The following is an 18,746-nucleotide window of genomic DNA, read 5'->3' on the forward strand; positions in this document are numbered from 1 at the left end:
GCCATTAACATAATCCATTAAGAAACATGGGCAAAATTACCCCTAAAACTCACATAAAAAACCCCGTCCCATGTAACTTCAAACCCCATGAAAACAGAAAATCAACACAAATTTTAATATTTATATATTTTAAATCAAAACACAATTAAATATAGTAGTTTTTAAGTACATGAACGCTTGGGTATGAGAGAAATAAGAGGTGGTACATAGTACCAAAAACCTATACACAGCCTTTTTTGCTTTTTCATAACAATACAGTGTGTCTCTATACAATCAAATATTGCAACAGAATAACACTTTCTAGTCAATCAAGATATTCTGAACATTGGAAATGATTTGAGTTCTTCGCATAGTGATTTCTTTGCACAAGTTTGAGGAAAAAAGCAATCATTAGAGTTAAAAAAAAAAAAAAGACCCAAAATAAAAGTGTTGTATACTAAAAATGCAGCAGTAACAATGGTGAGACACTGAGTACTTCTGCTACCCTGCAAAATCGATTTGCTGGGGAAAAAAAAAGAGGTGCTGTGTAACATGGTAAGTGTTGACAGTGTCAGGAAGAAGGCCAGAGGTCATTAAAAACTGTTTTTCTTTGTAAACCAAACATCTGGAATTAGAGCCTACATTGGGTGGAGGACAACAAGCGATGGAGAATGGCAGCAATTCCTTTTTTCCTTGCTCATGGGATGGTGAGGACAGGAAGTGGAGCAGTCTGCAGGGTCCAAGGTGAGAGCAGAGGGGCTGCAGGACCAGCCTTGGATCTGCCCCGTGGTGGAAGCAGGGGAGGTGTGTGTGTGTGTGTGTGTGTGTGTGTCTGTGCAGGTGTAGGAGCTCAACAAGGAGGAATTCCTGATCCTTCTACGCTGCCTTCAAAGTTAATGCAGTTATGAAGTAAAATACATTTATTTTACAGTTGAATACTCATCTATTTCAAGTAACGGAAAATTAAACTTAGAACTTTCCAGGTCATTCACTGCCAATGGATTTGCCCCACAGCCCTTCCAATTCTGTGTTTAAAAATTACAAGCAGTAGAACCAGAAACTACAGCAAAACCTTCCCCTCTGTTTTGGCCCCTGTGTCCCATTGCAGATATTTTGCTTGAAGGGGTTGTTTTTTGAGATTGATTTCACAAATACTTGACCCTATCACAGTTTCTCAGTGACACATTTGTAAACTGCATCTTCATCTCAGAACCATCATTACTGTGAATGCCACATACACCAGGGAAAAGTGTTTCTTCACTCTCTACAGTGGAGGTCCAGGATTGCTTCTTTTTCATTCTTCCTTAGAAATGAGGGGAATTCCAGCTGTTGGAGTAACAGTGCTTTGTTTTTATTGCCTGTGTTAAAGAATCCACCAATAGGGAAAGTTCACTCCTTCTCAAAGTGGAAAACCAGATTTCCTGTCCTGGAGTTTCTAAAATCATAGCTGGAAAAGGGAAAAACAGTTCATTTCACCCTAAAACATGCAAGGTAATTGTTTAATAGAAAGACATTTTATGTTTAAAAACGTTGAAGCCAGGTTTGTTTGAGTTTGGGGGAGAAAAAAAGCCCCAAATCTAATCCAAACACACTCAACCTTTTGATTACTTGCTTAATTGAATCCAGAGCATCTGCAGTCATTTGAGATTTCTATATACTGTGCTGAGTGACCTTTTCATCCAGGCAGACTGAAATTTTATCATTTGCAGCCAAGCTATTAAGTGAAGTCATTATACAAGTCATTTAAATGTTACTGCTCTATTAAAAAGAAAACACTCCCACAGTGAAACTATGGATCCACCCAACTGGATCAAAAAACTGGGCTTTGGCACATGTTTACTTTCACTAACCTAACATAATGCAAGTTCATTTTTAGAAATTCACATGCCTGAAAGTCAGAAGTACCAGACATTAACTTGGTAACCTGCTGTCACAAATATTTCACAAAATCCAACTACTGCCTCAGAACTGGGTTTTTTTGGACAGAGAACACATGGGCTGTAGAACACCACAGCCACTAAGCAACAATACACAAACCTGTGGACAGGGTTACCGTGTCTTTTTAAAGTCTGGAGGCAGAACTGTGTAAATGAGAGCACCCAATGAGACAAATTCACAGCTGTTGAGTTTTACTGAACTTCAAGCAGAAATACCACAACTGACTAAGAGGAAACAGCAAGTGTGAGCTCAAGTCAGGAGCTACACTTCATCCTGCAGCACAGATCACCCTTTTAACTAATTAGGCAGTTTGTAGACTCAAACTCAGACAAGTTTAATGCTTGCACAGGAGAACCACCACAGACATCTGTTAAGAAATTCTTACATCACACGTAGGCCGAAACGCTTCCAAACTTTGTTTCTTCCTCTCATGCTCTGCTGGTTTGAACATTTACCAGCGTGGGTTTCAGGCACAGGAGGAAGGCAAGTGAGAGCTCTGCTCCTCCCACAGCCTGGCTGGAGCCAGATGAAGACAGCAGCTTTTCCACCCCCCTACCTTGCTGACCTTCTCCAAAGGCTGCTCACACTGCGCCTGCTGCATGACGTCGTTGACAATCATTTTTGCTATCCTCCAAGCCATCTCTTCTTGAGCCTGAAAAACACAGATAGCTTCAGGTTCTTAAAAGAAAAACACAGTGCTCTCAGCACAGCCTTGGAGTCAGGGTAACCTTCACAACTCCATAACCTGTATAAACATATCCTCCCTCCACTGAAATGCACCCGGCTTCCAAGTACAGTGTTAATTTCAATTATTGTACTTAAGGCTTGATGCAATTCCCAAGAGAGTTAGAGGAGATTTTAGATTTATCCCTTGGGGATTTGTCCAAGCCCCTCAGAGGGGGAAAAATGCAGCCTGGAATCCATGTGCAGTGGTCACTTCACCATAAAAATCAAACAGCACTTCCACCCCTACTCATAGCTATATAAAACCACAGTAAGAAAACCCTGACTGCAAGCACACACTTAATTAGTTCAACCAGAAAGCACTGGCAAAGAGCAAACTAGTTTCACACATACATGCAATCAAATTATATTTAGCACACACTCTCTCTGTTCTTGGTGCAGCAAAAAGATACTCAGAGATAACAGCCACGATTCAGAACATCAATACTTTATTTCTCTGAAGTGTAAAGTCACAAGAGAACATGAAAGAGGACACACCTCATCTGTATTTCCTTGAACCCATTTCTTCATTGCTTGTGAAAACATGGACCCTGGTTGAGAAAAAAACAGCAAGTAAGGTATGTCAGTAAAGTGAGGTAGGAAGCTGACTCCTGTCACCCTTCTGAAGGGTTTGCTCTGCTGGCATTCAGGACACAGAGGAGAGGCAGGAAACACAAGGGACTGCCTGCAGCCATTTGGACACTGAGCCTTTCCCAGAGCTGAAAAGCAGCAGCAGGTCCCAGCCTGGCTGGGAGGCGTGTGGAGAGCTGCAGTTCTTTTTCATCTCAAGACCAAAGCTTGGAAGGTTTGATCACCAGCTCAGCTGCTGACGTTTCCATCCCTGCCAGGTTCCATCGACAGCTCCAACTCCCACTGGCTGCTCCTGCTCCCCGGAGTCCAGCTGGACCAGAAAAGCAGAATTTGGGTAGGAAACTGTGACAGAGATGGGTTTTGCCTCAGTACAGGCCAATCCCTACAGCATCTCTGTTTGGCTTAAAACAGATCTGGAAAGAGTCAAACACTTTGCCTATCTTAACTCCAGCAGGGAAGAGAGCAGCTCTGCAGGTGTTTACAGAACTGGAGACAAAGAGCAAAGCAAACCTTTTGATTTTTTGACATCAGGCTCTGGTTCAGATTCTCTGATGAACTGCCCCAGGTCACTGACTCTTCCAAACGTCATCTTCCTGAGGAGAGGAATGAAGAACCACATGGGTGATCCAAAGAACTTCAGCTTTATGGAAAGCTATATTTGGCTATATACTTGGCTACATTTTGGAATCAAAGAGGAACAATAACTAAGAGGAAGAGAAATGCCAATTAGAAATACTTTCCTGGCTGCCATTTTGGTCAAAGAAACATTCACTGTGTGTTAAATCACACTACTGAAACAAAGATACTATCAAATATTAAGCCATGGACTATGATCTTGCACTTAGGTCTACTCTCCATGCAGGAGGACACAGCAAAAATGAAACAGAGGTGAAACATGTAACCAGAAAGGAAACAATACACTGAAATGAACCTTACCCTGCATATGTTCGTTGATACAAAGATTCTGGATCCAGACTTGCAGCATCTACAATTATTGCTTCATCAAAATTTTTCAGGATTTTAACATTAGCCTTTTTGACATTGGACTACAAATAAAAATTCTAAGTATTAGTGCCCAATGCAGATAACTACCAGCTTCTTAACAAAACTGCAATTTTAGTGCTTTTAACACAGATAAACCTCCATCAAGTCTCTAAGCAAGAGTATAAAAGAATCAGTGTGTCTAGACAGCCTTGAATTCCCAAATCAGAGGAATTGTTTTTAGCAGAGGATGATAAAATTCTGTGGACAGGGCCAAAGACACAAAGCCCATGTCAGCACACGCTGCTGCCTGAGCTTTATCAGCTCAACAGATCCGTGTGTACTCACAAATCATTTGTTGTGAGTCTGGAACATCCCTCTCCCTCCCTTGGTAAGCAATTCCCAAACACAGATGCCTCCCCCATGCACAGAGAACAAATTATTTATCTTCTGGCCTGGAGTATTTATATAAGATTATGAAAAAGAAGCCAAGGAAACATCAGAGCAACAGCAGGGAGGGCACAGCACGCAGCAATCCATTATCACCTCAGCACAGAACAGCAACTCCAATGGCAGCTCCTTTCCTGCTGCTCTTTATGCAAAAATATGCAGAGACCCAGAGATTCTCCTATTCCGACAAGCAGGAATGCACACCACAGAAAGCAGCAGCACCTCATTTCCTAAATTGCCCAGCCAATTACCAGCAGTTCCTCCTGCTCAGAGGATCAAGCAGCAGGAGGCATCAAGAACACAGATTTTATTCCCCACTTTGCAGCTAGGGGAGGAATATTCCCTCCTTGCAAATTAGGAGGTTTAAAAATAGTACAAGCAGGTGGTATAGCTTCCAAGTTGCTGGAAAGCCAGGACATGAGTAACAGTGGTGTGGATACTGGGTTTGAAGCTCAGGGTAGCCCTGCAGAGTTCAGTAAAAGCAGCAGTCACTTGGCTCTTCTGCTCTCAGCTGGGCTGGCAGTTTCCAGGCTGTCCTGTACAGGTTAGCCAGAATCTGCTCTGTGGTTGAGCAGATTGATGCCTTCAGCCCTGGAAATGAGTTTACTCTTCAGGACAGAAGATCTGGCACTTTAAAAGAACTGAGCACACAAAGCTAGCGTGTTTATACTTTAATCTGATAGCATATTCACAAGTGTCAATTTTTACCTGAAGTTGTAACAATGGTATTGACAAAATAATGTTATTTCTAGTAACAAGCATTCTTAGATATTATGGCATCATGAAAAAGTCCTTAGTAAAGTAGCAACTTAATAAAGACGTCACTGATGTAAAGAAACAACAGCAGCACAAGGCTTTGGGTACAACAAGTAGCAGAGACACTTCTGACAGAACTGAGCTGCAGGTAGATTAAACACATCCTAACAAAACACAGGCTTTAAATGGAAGTGGAATGGTGTTTCCTTACAGGGTAAAAACTTGGATATTGACACAGAAAACCCAAACTGGTACCTGGGAGGCAGAGCCATCCGTGCTCCCTATGGAATCACTGTCAGGGGAGCTACCAGGGCCATGAATACTCAGTGCAATGTTCCCTCCTGGGAATTCATCTCCTCGTACTGAATGGATGAGGTCATTCAAGTATTTGTAGTAAAGGTTGCTGGACAAGAAACCAGGTAGGAAAACCTGAGAGACAGAAAATGTCCTCTTTAATTAAGGCTGGTCTGCATAGTCAGAGAAGAGCACACAAATATCTCAGTCCTTGTGTAGATGGAACACAAGTAAAAGCATCCATGCATAGAATTACTGTGGATTAGCAACTGCATTGCTTTAAGTTTTAATCCTACTGCAAAATTGAACAAACCCAACTGCCTATTAATGAAATCCCCCAATAACTGGAACTGAAGTTCAGGGGAGATTTTTTCCCCTCTTAAAAACTTAAGCTTGACAGCCCAACAGGCTTTACAGTTATTCTGCTTCACTGTGCACAATTTTCTGCAGCTCCAGAATCAAATAATTCATTTCTGGTATCTGGGTATTCCAGAGTTACATTATTAACCACAGCACTTACATTAGACTTGCAAACAACTCCTACTAAGAGGAAGGAAAATTTTCTAAAGATACAAAATAATCTGTTGATAGCAATTCACATGGGAGGAAATTCTGTTACTTCCATTAAACTGCAATAATCACCCGAGACAAACATTTCACAGAGCATTAACAGCAGCCAGTGGGTGATATCTTCAAATCAGGCTGGGGTAGAGTCTGGCAGATTTTCCTGGAGCTGCTCTATTATCCAGGTAATCAGGAAGCCAGTAAAGGAACAGGAGAAATCGGGGCACACTGTGGAACTCCCCCCTTCACCCTCACTAAGTGTGAACCCCACTCTGAAGAAGGATCTCACCGTCTCCATGGTTGTCCACGCCTGCCTTAAGGGAGTGGTGAAGCAGTTGGGGAGAGGCCCCCCCTCCCTGCAGATGTTGGATTCAATCTCCAGCCTCACAGAGTCATCAAAGCCCAGGGGGTGCGTGGCCTGCAGGGAGAAGTACCTGGGGCAGGGCAAGGAAACAACACAAACAGGATTTGCAAACCTGTGCAGGTGCTCAGTGCCCACCTGTCCCCCAGACACTGCAAACACCTGCACACACCCATCCCCACTGACTACAGGTGAGACATCTCCCTCCAGAACAGCCTGAGAGCCCTGCCCTGAAACACAGATGAAAAGCAGAGAATGGGAAACAAGAATGGAGAAGGAAACACCCAGAACTCCAAAGCAGCATTGGCTCGACTGCTCACATCCTTGCAAACTGAGTTTAAGGATGGGGAATGATTGATGAACCTGAGTGAAGCATTTGCTTCCTCCTTGGATAATAACTCAAGTTGTGGTGGAGCCTCACACTTAGGCTTAAGAACAAACATTTCCTGGAAGCAGCTTTGCTGTCTGTCTCCCAGCTGTCTTATTGCTAAAGTAAAGCACAAAATACAGGAAGAAAGTTCCTCTCCTGAAAGTCTGATATTAAAAAGGATCTGACTGCTTCCTTTAAAAAAGGAAATATTTCACAATACTAAGAACAAGCACTAGCTGGCTTTTATTACGTGTGAGAAGAGATTCTACAGCCTACTTTATATAGATAACAGTATCTGAACATTAAGGTTTTTCTGCAGTGCTGTATTTGCTATTAGGCTTAAACCCCTTCCATTTTCAAATGTCAACCAATCAGCTTTGATACTTCCCAACCAAACAAAATCAAGCAATCAAGTCCTGAGAATCCTGAATTATGTTTAAGAATGGAATCCTTGTAAGGATTTCTCCTCATGTATACAAAAAAATTGCAGTTCATGTGTACAAACACATCAGAAGGAACCTTGATAAAATGCACCTGAGCAGAACAGCCCAAGAGTGCAGAGAAGTTCCTTTTGCACAGCAAACACAAAACCCCAAGTACAGAAACAAAGGACTGTTGAACTCCCTCACTTGTCATACAAAATCATGGCATCATTCTGTGCTTCTTGCCCATCATACTGGCCTTCTTTGGCAGCCAGCTGAGACTGGAAGTTATCTGCTGCCAACCAGAACTGCAACACATTAACTGCATCTTCCTTCTCCATGTACTGGAAGGGAAATCAGAACAAGACGAGATTAAAGAAGGTTTAGCAAGAAACTTTTAATATTTTTTTTAACTTTCTTCTTCCCATTTAGAACAAGAAACATAGGCCACATATTAGTGATGCAAAATTGTCACCAAGACACAGTATTTTGAATTTCTGTTTCAAACAGATTTAGCTTGCTTGGAGGGAAAAAAAAAAGACGAAGAAAAAGAGAACTTCTGACATTTCTTTTCTGTACTTATTTTTACACTTAGTTTCCAAAAACTATTTGTCTTGTCCTAGGACAGGAAACACCATTTTCATGCTACATTTAGCTTATACTGAGCTCAGCACATTGTCTCAGCTTCCCAAGCTACAGTTTCAAACTACATCAGCTCATCAGACTGTCAGGACAAGTATGTCAAGAGCTGATTCCTTAAAGGTGCAGGAGCCTGAAACTGCAATCTTTTATTTAACCTCTCTACATAGCACTGGTTGGATTTGTTGTCTGTAATTCAGGCTTTTACAGTTACTACAATGTGAAGATCAAGATGACAATGTCAAAGCTTCTACAAAGCAAAGAGACTCTGAGAAGCACTCACTGACTGGAGAGGAAATCTCAAATACTCATTCCACAGCACAATGGACAGGTCTGAACATTTGAATTATTTCTACATAGGGGCAGGAGAAAGTTCAATGCATTTTCTCTCAGAAAAAATACACCTTGGGTTTTTTTTTTATATTTAGAATCAATGAATTACAGAATTGTTTGGGTGGAATGGGACCTTAAAAATGATCCAGTTCTAACCCCCTGTCATGGGCAGGGACACCTCCCACTGTCCCAGGCTGCTCCAAGCTTCATCCAACCTGGCCCTGGGCACTTCCAGGGATCCAGGGGCAGCCACAGCTGCTCTGGGCACCTGTGCCAGGGCCTCACTGCCTTCCCAGGGAACAATTCCTACCCAATATCCAACCCAAAGCCATCAAGGAAGGAACAGATTTTTTTCATCTGCTAGAATGGGATCTAAAAGCAAACCCAAACGTTGCCACTCACCTCAGAGAAGTAGAAGAGGGCTGACTCACAGAACAGAATGTCAGCCAGATACACAGTCCCACTGGTCAGCACCTCAATCTGGTATTTACAGAAATGGTGACTCCGCAAGAACTCGCTAAAGTGCCTGCACAGAGACAGGGACAATCAGTTATCAGGGTCAGCAGCACACAAGGCACCCTCAGAACCCACCAGCTCCTGCCCAGAACTCTGGTACTTTTGGCTGGATAAAAGCAAAACAAGGAAGAAACAGGGCAGGTTTGCAAATGGCACAAAAAAGACATAAAGAACACAAAAGTGTGAACAGCCAAGTTCAGCAAGAATGGATTTGGAGGAGGGGATCTGAGCAGTTTTAAATATACAAGACAGCACAGAAAGGTGCTGATATGGTCATGCCTCCATAAACATTTTTAACAGAACCTTCAGGACAAGAGACACAAGAACCCAAACCATGGCACCAACTTACTCTTGTTCCATTGCATGGAACACTATGGACTGTGCTGTAACAAAGCAGTTGGGATCCACTTGGCCATCCTCCCCACAGATCTTTGCTGCAAAGAAAGAGCAGGTTAATTTTAACATGGATTTGGCTGATGGAGCTGAAAGGCATGAGCAAGGACTGGTTAATGAAAAATTGCAGTTCAAATCCACCAGAATCAGCTGGTTCTGACTGAGCAAAGAGCTTTCAAAGCTGGCCAAATAATAATAACATGGCTAAAGTATTTGATTGAGACTCATAGCAGGATCCCCTCCATAACCACCAAGAATTCTTTCCCTAATTTAAACAAAATCTCTGAAAGTTTTTATCAGGATATTCACAGCACTGATGAAGGTCAGATCCACTGAAACTTGTAATCCTCTATCTTTTTAAGGCTGCCTTTAAAATTCATAAAAATAAAGATAAATGCAAATGTGTGATGTATTAGAGACACATCTTTATGGGGACAGAGCAGCTCTGAGATGAGGAAGCAGTTATTCATTCTTACCAACTATGTCATTTCTCATTGCTTCTGTAATAGGGATTGGTTTAGCAGCATCTGGAGAAATATATTTGGTAAAAGTACTAACTGCATCCCGTTCTATACCTGCAGGGAAGAAACACAGAATCAAACTTGGAATTCCTTGCTGTGATTGAGTAACAAATGTTTGCTCTTCAGAAAAGCAGCTGTCTAATCCTCAGTGATGTTTCCACTGCAGGATATTCATATTCTGCTCCTGACCAACTGACTGTGTGATCTCCAGTCAGGTCACAACAAACCCAGCATGGACTAAGATGGAATAAAACAACATAGCCCCAAATTTTCCCTACCAGCACACAAGGCAGAACCCACTTCCTCAGCTGCACACCATAGTCTCAGTAGCAAGAGCTTTCAGGCAAGTGAAATTCACAATTTTTAGCTCTCATCACAGAGAAATCCCTTGCATTATATAGGAATTACTAGGGGGGAAAAAAAATCTTAAAATGATATGACTCAAGTTGTGTTCTTTACACATCATCTTTTGAGACCTGGGACTCTGCTCAGGAAGAGAGAAAAAATTACACTCAAATTCTTTTTCGATTTCTCAATAAGGGCACTGTGTTTTCAAATTCTTTTTAGACATCAGAAAGCAGAGGTACTTTGGTAATTAAAATATAATTTTCCTTGTTTAAGTGACTTTGGGGCTGAGGTTATGTATTGTGAAGGCACATAATAAATAACTACATGAGAAGGACAAACAGCAAGAGAAAGGGATGCAACACGAGGAAACAGTTGGGCAAACAAAAGGAACCAATGTGAAGAAAGAAGTGTTTCCTTTGTGGCTGCAGACTTGCACAAATGAGGGAGGACTGAGTAGATGCAAAGTAGAGAAACATGTTACTGTGCATGTAGCTCACTACCAAAAGGAAATATTTTAATTTCATCCTTACTTCCAGCAGCCTCTGAAGAGGTGGGATCCAAATGACAACAAATCAGTTACAAGGGGAGGAACTCTATCAAATAAATCCAAGAACAAAAACAGTACATTCCACACATAAATCTCCACAAGTCTTTTGCAACCACTTCTTATGTTGTTTTATGTAATACAGGATATTTACCTTCCATGACAAGTTAATTACCAATTCCCAGCCCCACCATCCAAACTTTCTGCAATTCTTTTAAGGTGGGATGGGACAAGTGAGGGAAGAACTGGACAAAGCAATATTCACTCAATTTCTAATGATTACACATGGAAGAACAGAAGCAACCTAAGCTCATTGAGCACACAATGATTTTGAAGTCTCTTCAGCAGCTTTTTTATTTTTAAACAAGTCAAACAATACACAGCTCAAACAGCCCAGCAGCAAGTTAACATCGGTGATACATAGAACTTTCTCCTTGCAACATCACATCAGGCTTGCTAAGAACCTGAGAACTGAGGCACTCCCTGCACAAAAACGTTCATTTCCCACCTTCTCAAGCAAAGGGAACACACAGCACTTACTTTTCATGAGTTTTCCTGACAAGTCCTTTAGTGCAGAGGAGGGGCTGTTTCTGTTTGATACGGGAAGCTTGGCAGATTCCTGCTGCTCGGCCGGAGGGGAGCGAGTCCCCGTGCGCGGTTTCCCGGGAGCCGGGGCGGCGTCGCGGCTGTGGCGTCCCGGCAGCCCCGCGTGGTTCTGGCTGCCGGCGGTTCTGCCGGGCCGGGGCCGGAGCAGCCGCGCGGTGCTGGAACCCTCCAGCCTCTCCTCCAGCCAGGCAGCAGGAGGAGAGGAGGCCAGCTCCTGCTCTTTGCAGGGGGACACCGGCTCCGCCAGCGAGCTCTGCTTCACCGTGTTCAGGCTGTGCGCGCGGATGCGGGACCAGGTGGTGGAGTGGAAGCTCTCGGCCTCTAACCAGAATTTCACCAAGTGCTCCATCCTGCGCAGCTCCATGAACTGGATGAAGTAAGGGAGCGCTACGCTGTCCTGCAGGACTTGTTCAAGGGTCTTGGAAAGGCTTGATTTGGTCTCTTGAGCCTGGTAGTTCAGACACGATCTGCCTAAAGGAAAGCACGAAAGGGAGTGAGTCCGTATTGTACCACAGATGTGCGGGTTGGACACAACAGTGTCCTCGAATGCAACTGGGAAGAGGCAATTCCGACACAATGACAAAGTGAAGCAATTGTGTTTCCTCTTCAAATCCCTCCCAGGGTGACACAGATGCTACTGTAACAGCAGCCACGCTTTTATTACCTATTTGTTTACTTGCAAACCAAGGGATGGTGCGTGCACCAGGAATACACAGAATAAAAAGAGAAGCTGACATTCTTGCAGCCTTACCTAAGTCTCCAAAGTGAGCAGCTTCCATGTGACTTGGCTGCTTCTTGAGGGCAGCTGTGCGGCTGCTGGAGAAGGAGTCCATGTTGGCAGAGATGGCATTGATGGCCACATGGCTTGGTCCTGCAGCCTCCAGCAAGGCATGATTCCTAGTGCTTCTCTGAGGGGAATGTACTGGGATTGGAGCTGGAATCAAGACAGGAACGGTTAAAGCACAAGGACCCCAAGACCTCTTCTAAACATTGCCCAAAGCTAAGCACCCCAAAACACACCAGGGAGTTTGCAAGAGTCAGTCTCATTAACACCTCACTGTACCCTGGGTGTCATCTTTGATCAAGGGTCTGTTTAAAGACCACAAGTTTTATTATTGCAAGAATAAACTCACTCCCACCCACCTCTATTTTCCTTATTCAGCAGCAATTCAAGAGATGCCACGTCTACGTTTACACATGAAATGAGTCTTCCTGCTTCCTTGATAACCACTACTGTAACAACCTTATACTCTGTCCACAGTTTAGTTTTGTTCCAATGCTCCTGCCAATCCATTTCCATGCATTTTTGAAAGCTAAAATGTGATAAAAAAATCCTGAACCACAAGGCTATCTGTGAGGTTTAATGAGAGTTATTTCTCAAAAATACTTTTGTTGCTTCTGCTTGGCTGCAAGAGAAAAAAAAAAGCAATAAGGAAATACCTGTGATGAAACACAGGTTATAAACTTAACCCCCTCTGGCTGTTTTAGGACACAAGTGGCTCAAAAAGAACAAACAAGAACTTCCTCACACAAAACTGAGCTAATTGTTAATTGATGACAAAGCTGAAAAAAACCCCAAACATGCTCACAGCAGATTCCAAAGCTCTCAGGAAGCTGTGTTAGATCAGGATGTTGTGCAGGGACATCTTACACCTCTGACTCAAAAATAAAGTACATCAGGTGAGCTGATTATCTCAACACTCCCCAGAGATGTGTTCCATCACGGTGTCAGGCAACTTGGGCTTCATGACTTCCATGCTGCATCACTTTATTTGTAGTCCCAATTTTATGGCAGCAGTTGACAATTTCACACTTAGATGTCACAGATACCTCAGGAGCAATGGAAACATTTAAATTATTGCCAAGTGTTTGTGCAGCTGCAGATTGGACACCAAGACACAACTTGCTGCTTCTTACAAAGCCTCTGGGTGTTTCATACCAACAATAATGGAGAAAATACCTTTTTTTCAAGGCCAAGGGATGGCAGCAGTGGGAAAAATTGCTGGAGATCACTTGTGTAGAGCCAGAGCCACACTCCTCATGATGCTACAGGCTTTTGCCAATTAGATTTAAATTTAATTTTATATTTTGGACATTTGAGAAAAAAAATTTCTGCTCTCTCCAAGGGTCAAACAAAGGTGCTCTCTGCTGCAGCAACTCACAACATGCAATACTATAAATTTTCAAGTTTATTTTTATTTTCAGGGTCACCATACTGGTAGTTGCACTGAAAGGTGTGGCTATGAAATGGATGTAACTCACTGTTTCCTGCATTTGATTGAAAGACAGACCACCAAGAAAAATACCTGCAATCTTCTCCTGATGTGCAGATAACACTTTACCAAGTACAGAAACAAGATTTTGTCTGAGGGTATAAAAGTAACAGATCAGATTCCGGCATTTCCCTCATCTCCTTTCAGTACTGCAAGAAATTCTGACAGGATCAGCAAACTTGTTTTCCTGCAATTTTATAAATCTCTTCTCCACCACGATCTTTTCTCCTTTCCTACGAGATTCAGCAGCAAGATTTCTGCAGCACACAGAGCAGCAAGGAATGGCTCATTCAGGATTTGGATCTTCAGCCTCACAAGGCCCACCAAAGTAAAATCTGCAGCTTCTTCTGCACATCAGACACAGTGAAGCTGCACTTTCCAAACTCCAAAGGACACTGCAGCTGAGCAAGAAACTCCAGGAGCAATTTGCTGTGGATGGGAACAACCACCACGTGCAAGGTGACCGCAGTGCCCGATGGCTTTGAATTAAAGCTCACGCCTGACATAACTTAATAACCTCCTGCACCTACAGATTCAGCAAGAGGAGGAGGAAAGATTAGTTACTATAAATACCCAGAAACAGAATTAAATTCTGGGTTTGATGCACAGGTCAGATCTGTGCTCAGGAGTAAGGAATGATCCTGTTGGGTAAGATAAAAATGGTGAATGATGGCAGAGATCTGAATTTACAGACAAAAGTTTGATCTTACTTTTAATTGCTTTCACATCTGTGGTCTTTTCTTGTTCTTTGCCTTTCACTGTAAAATACAAGGGAAAATGTTAATGCTATTTTGGGTCAATAATGGCATTTACCTGAGAATTGACATAGAATTCCCAACATCAGCAAGTATCAGAGGCAGATAGAAACTCTAATTTTCTTAAAACCCATTTCTCATTTAAATTGCACATCCAGTAACTGACAGAGGCTTTCAAAGCTTTTCTGTTGACTTACTTTCAAAAGCAAAACCCATCCATTAATTAAGTTTCATGAAATACAGTCTGTTACATTTCCATGGAGGAAGATGTTTGCTGTCAGTAGATTAAAGCTACATTCAGGGTGACTTTAACAAAGAGCATGAACTGGGAAGTAGGGAAGAACTGGGAAGTAGGGAAGATGTGTTTTAAGTGTAGAGCACTGGCAGGTGCTGTCTGTGAACCAAAAATCACCTAAAAACAACATTTCCCTTGTGTTACAGGAAGAGCAGCACAACACCCAACACTGAGGAGATGTGGGCTGGCTCTGGCTCCATGGAGCTGCTTCCATGCACATGATGGGTACCACAGAAATGCTCTGGAAACTCCCTGCAGACAGTTCATTCTCTCACAAATAGTCTTGCTTAATCATCATGAAAGCCCGGGTGAGCAACTGATGGGGAGATAACAGTGCAAAAAGTTATGATGAAAAAGTGCTTTGAGGATTTATTGTTTTAAAAAATATTAGTATTTTTTAAATGAGGGTCCTAAAGGAGTTGAAGATCTGTTCAAAACAAAAATAAAGAAGCCCCAGCAGTACATAAACAGGATGGCAGAGAAACAAATGCAGGGGGGATATTGGAGATCTACCAGAGAGGCTGCTCCAGGCAAGGATTATTACTACAAATAGGTCATCCCCGAACACCCACTGTGGAGCCCTTCCTCAGCTGCCCACAAGGCACAGCCCAGCACAATCCCACATTTACATCACAAAACACATCCAAAACACCCACCCCAAGAGAAGCGTTCCTATCCCCACCTGAGGATGTTAAATATTTTAAAGGAGAGCTCCGGTTACATAACTGCCCTGGCCCGGTGGCTGCAGCGCTGCCTGCCAGCCTCCCCTGCGAGCACAAACGCTGCAGGGCTGCAAATCTGCAACTCGGGTGGAAATTCCAGCTGCCAGGGAGAGCACACGGTGTGACAGAGGGGCTGAGGTGTGCATTACAAGAGGAGGATTCCTTCCACACTGACCTGCAGCCCGATGCAGCAGGAGGGTAACCAGCCTTTACATAACTGGAGCTGATGGGCAGGAGAGAAACCAGAGCGAACCAAGCAACCTCTATTTGCTCTCATCCTTCCCAAATCACTCCAGTATTTCATCAAACCGGTTCCTAGCTATCAGCAGCAATTCCTGGGTTTCACACAACAGCCCTCCATAAGCCTATTTTCAGTTTAAATACCTCTGTTCCTTCTTTCCTCCCTAAATACCCACTTACTACTGGAAATACAAACTCCAGGGTCATGTCCCAACCCTTCCCACACAGGCTGCTCCTGTCCCCAGCAGCAGGTGACATCAGTAATGGGAGGGGACAAAATCAGCTCTGATCCAGGACAAGCTGAATTTCAGAGAGTGAAGTTGCACTACATGAACTCACTTTCACTTCCCCCAAAAAGCGGATGCTGTGTGGTGCCTGCGTGAAACCAGAAGGAACCACAGAACGGGGACTGAGGGTGAGATTTCCAGTGGCCAATCCCCTTCCAAAGGGTGCCAAACCAGCACGGGAGGTTCCAGAGTCGCAATTCACATCTTGAAATGCTCTGAACAAACTCAGAAAGCGTTCACAGTGTGTCAAGAGCACACAGAGAACAACGAGATCCTGCTGAGGTCAGCCAGGCTGTGGGACTGCACGTTACTCCCAAGATATCCCAGGGATGAGCTGGTCCACAGCAGCAGTTTCATAACCTGCCCTCGAGCGCCCAGCTCACCTGTTATACTTTGATTTCTCAACCCATTATCCAGCCTCAGTCTGTCAGACCTTTATTTTAAGGCCCAAGCTATAAAAACACTTCACCCTGAGATTTGATTTTTCTACAAGCTTTATGATCCTCACTATGGTTTAATTTTAAATTAGTTTTAATTTTTACCCACTGCAATATCCTCTTAAACAACCACAGCTCAGCCCAGGAACATTGGTGTTTGTAGGATTTTGGCCTGCACGTGGCCAGAGTTTTATCCTAAGCCTAAATGTGCTGCTTTCCTCACAGCTTTAGTTAAATCTTGTGTAAAAGCCACACCTAAAAACAGAGATCACACCGAGCAGTGTTTCATGCACAGCCCAGATGAAAGGTTGCTTTTCTCCTCTCCTTCACAGCGTCTCTCTCGGGTATTTAGTGCTGATTTGCCTCTCTGACCAAAGATCCTTTAATCAAAGGAACACAGATCCTCAATTACACTTCTCAGATAATCAGAGCTTTCATGGCTTTCTCCCTGAGAAAATTTCCACACAAGCTGACCTTGTCCCTGTGATCCCACGTCAGGAGGGAACCTCAGCTCCACAATTCTCAATGAAGCAGCAGGAGTTCTTTCTTTTAGAGTTTATAACCACTATCAAAGTTTTATTCTGCAGCCCAACATTTGTATATAAACACCCCAAAAAGGATTATGGCACTCACAAAGCCCTCAATGGCTTCCAGACTCTTCAGATCTGCTAAGTTTAGACTCATTTCTCGCACAGCTGCTGCACTAACCTCCCCAGAGTGACATTTTCAGTGCTGCTGCTTTGGCTGAGTGAGATCCAGAGGATGTGAGAGCATCACCATCACCCCAGGTACCACGTCCTTGCCTCCCAGGATGTGCATTTTGGGTTCAGAAACACAGAAAGGCTTTAGGACAGCGCTGCATCAGAAGATCATTGCTCGAGCTACAGCATCATGAGGAAACAGAACTGTCCCAAGGGGCCCTTCTTAAAAGGTGCCACTTTCAACAAAAACCACCCAAACCACAGCTGGGTGGCTTGAGAGCTCTGGCCCTGCCTGCAGCACGAGCACAAAGTGCCTTCAAAACGCAGAGAACACTTAAACTGCTTCCATTCGTGCTGCTGGAGCGTTATAAATATTTCAGCAGCCCTGAATTTCCCAGCTTCTACTGCAGAATAAACTGCCAAGCGCTCCTTGGGCTCAGTGCTATGAGGTCCCTTTTTCACGGACACCTTCAGCTCCTGCTGTACATCCTCAGCCCATTCTCATTGTTACAATGTCAGCCTTGTGAAAAGCCCATCCGTAAAGGGCTCCGAGCGCGGGAGGTGCCACAGCCGCTCCCGGCGCGGGGACCGCCCGGAGCCGCGGGCAGCCCGAGGCCGCAGCCGCTCACCGGAGAGCCCCGAGCCCCCGAGAGGACGCGGCGCGGGCACTGACCGTCATCGGCGGGGAGGCCGCTCCTCGGGGCCCGCGCGTCCTCGCGGGGCCCGCTGGCGATGCCCGGCGGGGCAGGGCCGGGGCCCGGCGGCCGCGCAGGGGACGAGCCCGGCGGCCGCCCGCCCGCCGCCGCTGCCCTACCTTTCCGCCTGAAGAAGGACATAGCGCCGGGGAGGGGGGCGAGGCGGCCGGCGGGGCGGGGGCAGGCGGGAGGGAGGGAAGGCAGCGCGCCGGGCTCTATGAATGAGGCAGCCGCGCCCGCCCGCCGCCGCCGCTCCCTCCGCCTCTTCCTCCCGCGGCGGCGCCCGCGGCCGCCATGTTGTCAACACCGGCCCCGCGCCCGCTTCCGGCAGCGCCGCCCGCGCGGCACGGCGGGATGGAGCCGCACTCAACATGGCCGCCCCGGCTTCACACCCACCGCACAATGGGGGCCGGGCGGGGCCGCCATGTTGGGTGAGGGCAAGGAGCCCGCTGGGGTCCAAGGTGGCAGGGCGGCCATCTTTGATCGGGGCGGGGGGCGCCGGGAGGCGTGAGGCCGCGGCCGCCATATTGGCTGAGGGCACGGGTGACCCGGGGATGCTGCGGCAGCTCGGACGCGGCCCGGGTGGGACAGAGAGCCCGAGGGTAGGGACAGAGCCCGAGGGCAGGGACAGAGCCCGAGGGCAGGGACAGAGAGCCCGAGAGCAGGGACAGAGAGCCCGAGGGCAGGGACAGAGCCCGAGGGCAGGGACAGAGCCCGAGGGCAGGGACAGAGCCCGAGGGCAGGGACACAGAGCCCGAGGGCAGGGACAGAGCCCGAGGGCAGGGACAGAGCCCGAGGGCAGGGACAGAGCCCGAGGGCAGGGACAGCCCTCAAAGCCCTCAAGGCAGGGACAGCACCGTGCAGGGCCGTGAGGGCCGAGGCCCTGCAGAGATCCCTCAGGGCCGTGTCCCGCAGTGTCCCCTTCACTGTCGGACGGACACACGGACACACACATGGACACACGGCCAGTCAGTTCCGATGAGTCAGTTCCGTCTGCCTCCAAACCCTGCCA

At 45.4% G+C, this 18,746-nt stretch overlaps 1 protein-coding gene across 5 annotated transcripts; it reads right to left on the reverse strand.

The window, feature by feature from the left end:
* Window positions 1-111: 111 nt before the first annotated feature.
* On the reverse strand, window positions 112-18,045 carry AKAP10 (A-kinase anchoring protein 10). 5 transcript variants are annotated; one of them, XM_030287868.4, is made up of 15 exons: window positions 17,713-18,045; window positions 14,313-14,360; window positions 12,081-12,263; window positions 11,264-11,800; window positions 9,787-9,885; window positions 9,267-9,351; window positions 8,804-8,927; window positions 7,637-7,773; window positions 6,566-6,710; window positions 5,674-5,847; window positions 4,168-4,277; window positions 3,742-3,824; window positions 3,139-3,191; window positions 2,483-2,569; window positions 112-1,426 (listed from the first exon to the last, which is right to left on the reverse strand). In XM_030287868.4, the coding sequence occupies exons 1-15, from the start codon at window positions 17,873-17,875 to the stop codon at window positions 1,421-1,423; spliced, it is 2,034 nt and encodes a 677-aa protein (XP_030143728.4). In that variant the 5' UTR covers window positions 17,876-18,045; the 3' UTR covers window positions 112-1,420. The 5 variants fall into 5 exon arrangements, with proteins under 5 accessions (XP_030143728.4, XP_012424119.4, XP_030143727.4 ...); XM_012568665.5 differs by having other exon boundaries at window positions 2,474-2,569; XM_030287867.4 differs by having other exon boundaries at window positions 5,668-5,847.
* Window positions 18,046-18,746: the final 701 nt, after the last annotated feature.

Source organism: Taeniopygia guttata, chromosome 19 (assembly GCF_048771995.1).
Source record: "Taeniopygia guttata chromosome 19, bTaeGut7.mat, whole genome shotgun sequence".
NCBI classification, from domain to species: domain Eukaryota; kingdom Metazoa; phylum Chordata; class Aves; order Passeriformes; family Estrildidae; genus Taeniopygia; species Taeniopygia guttata.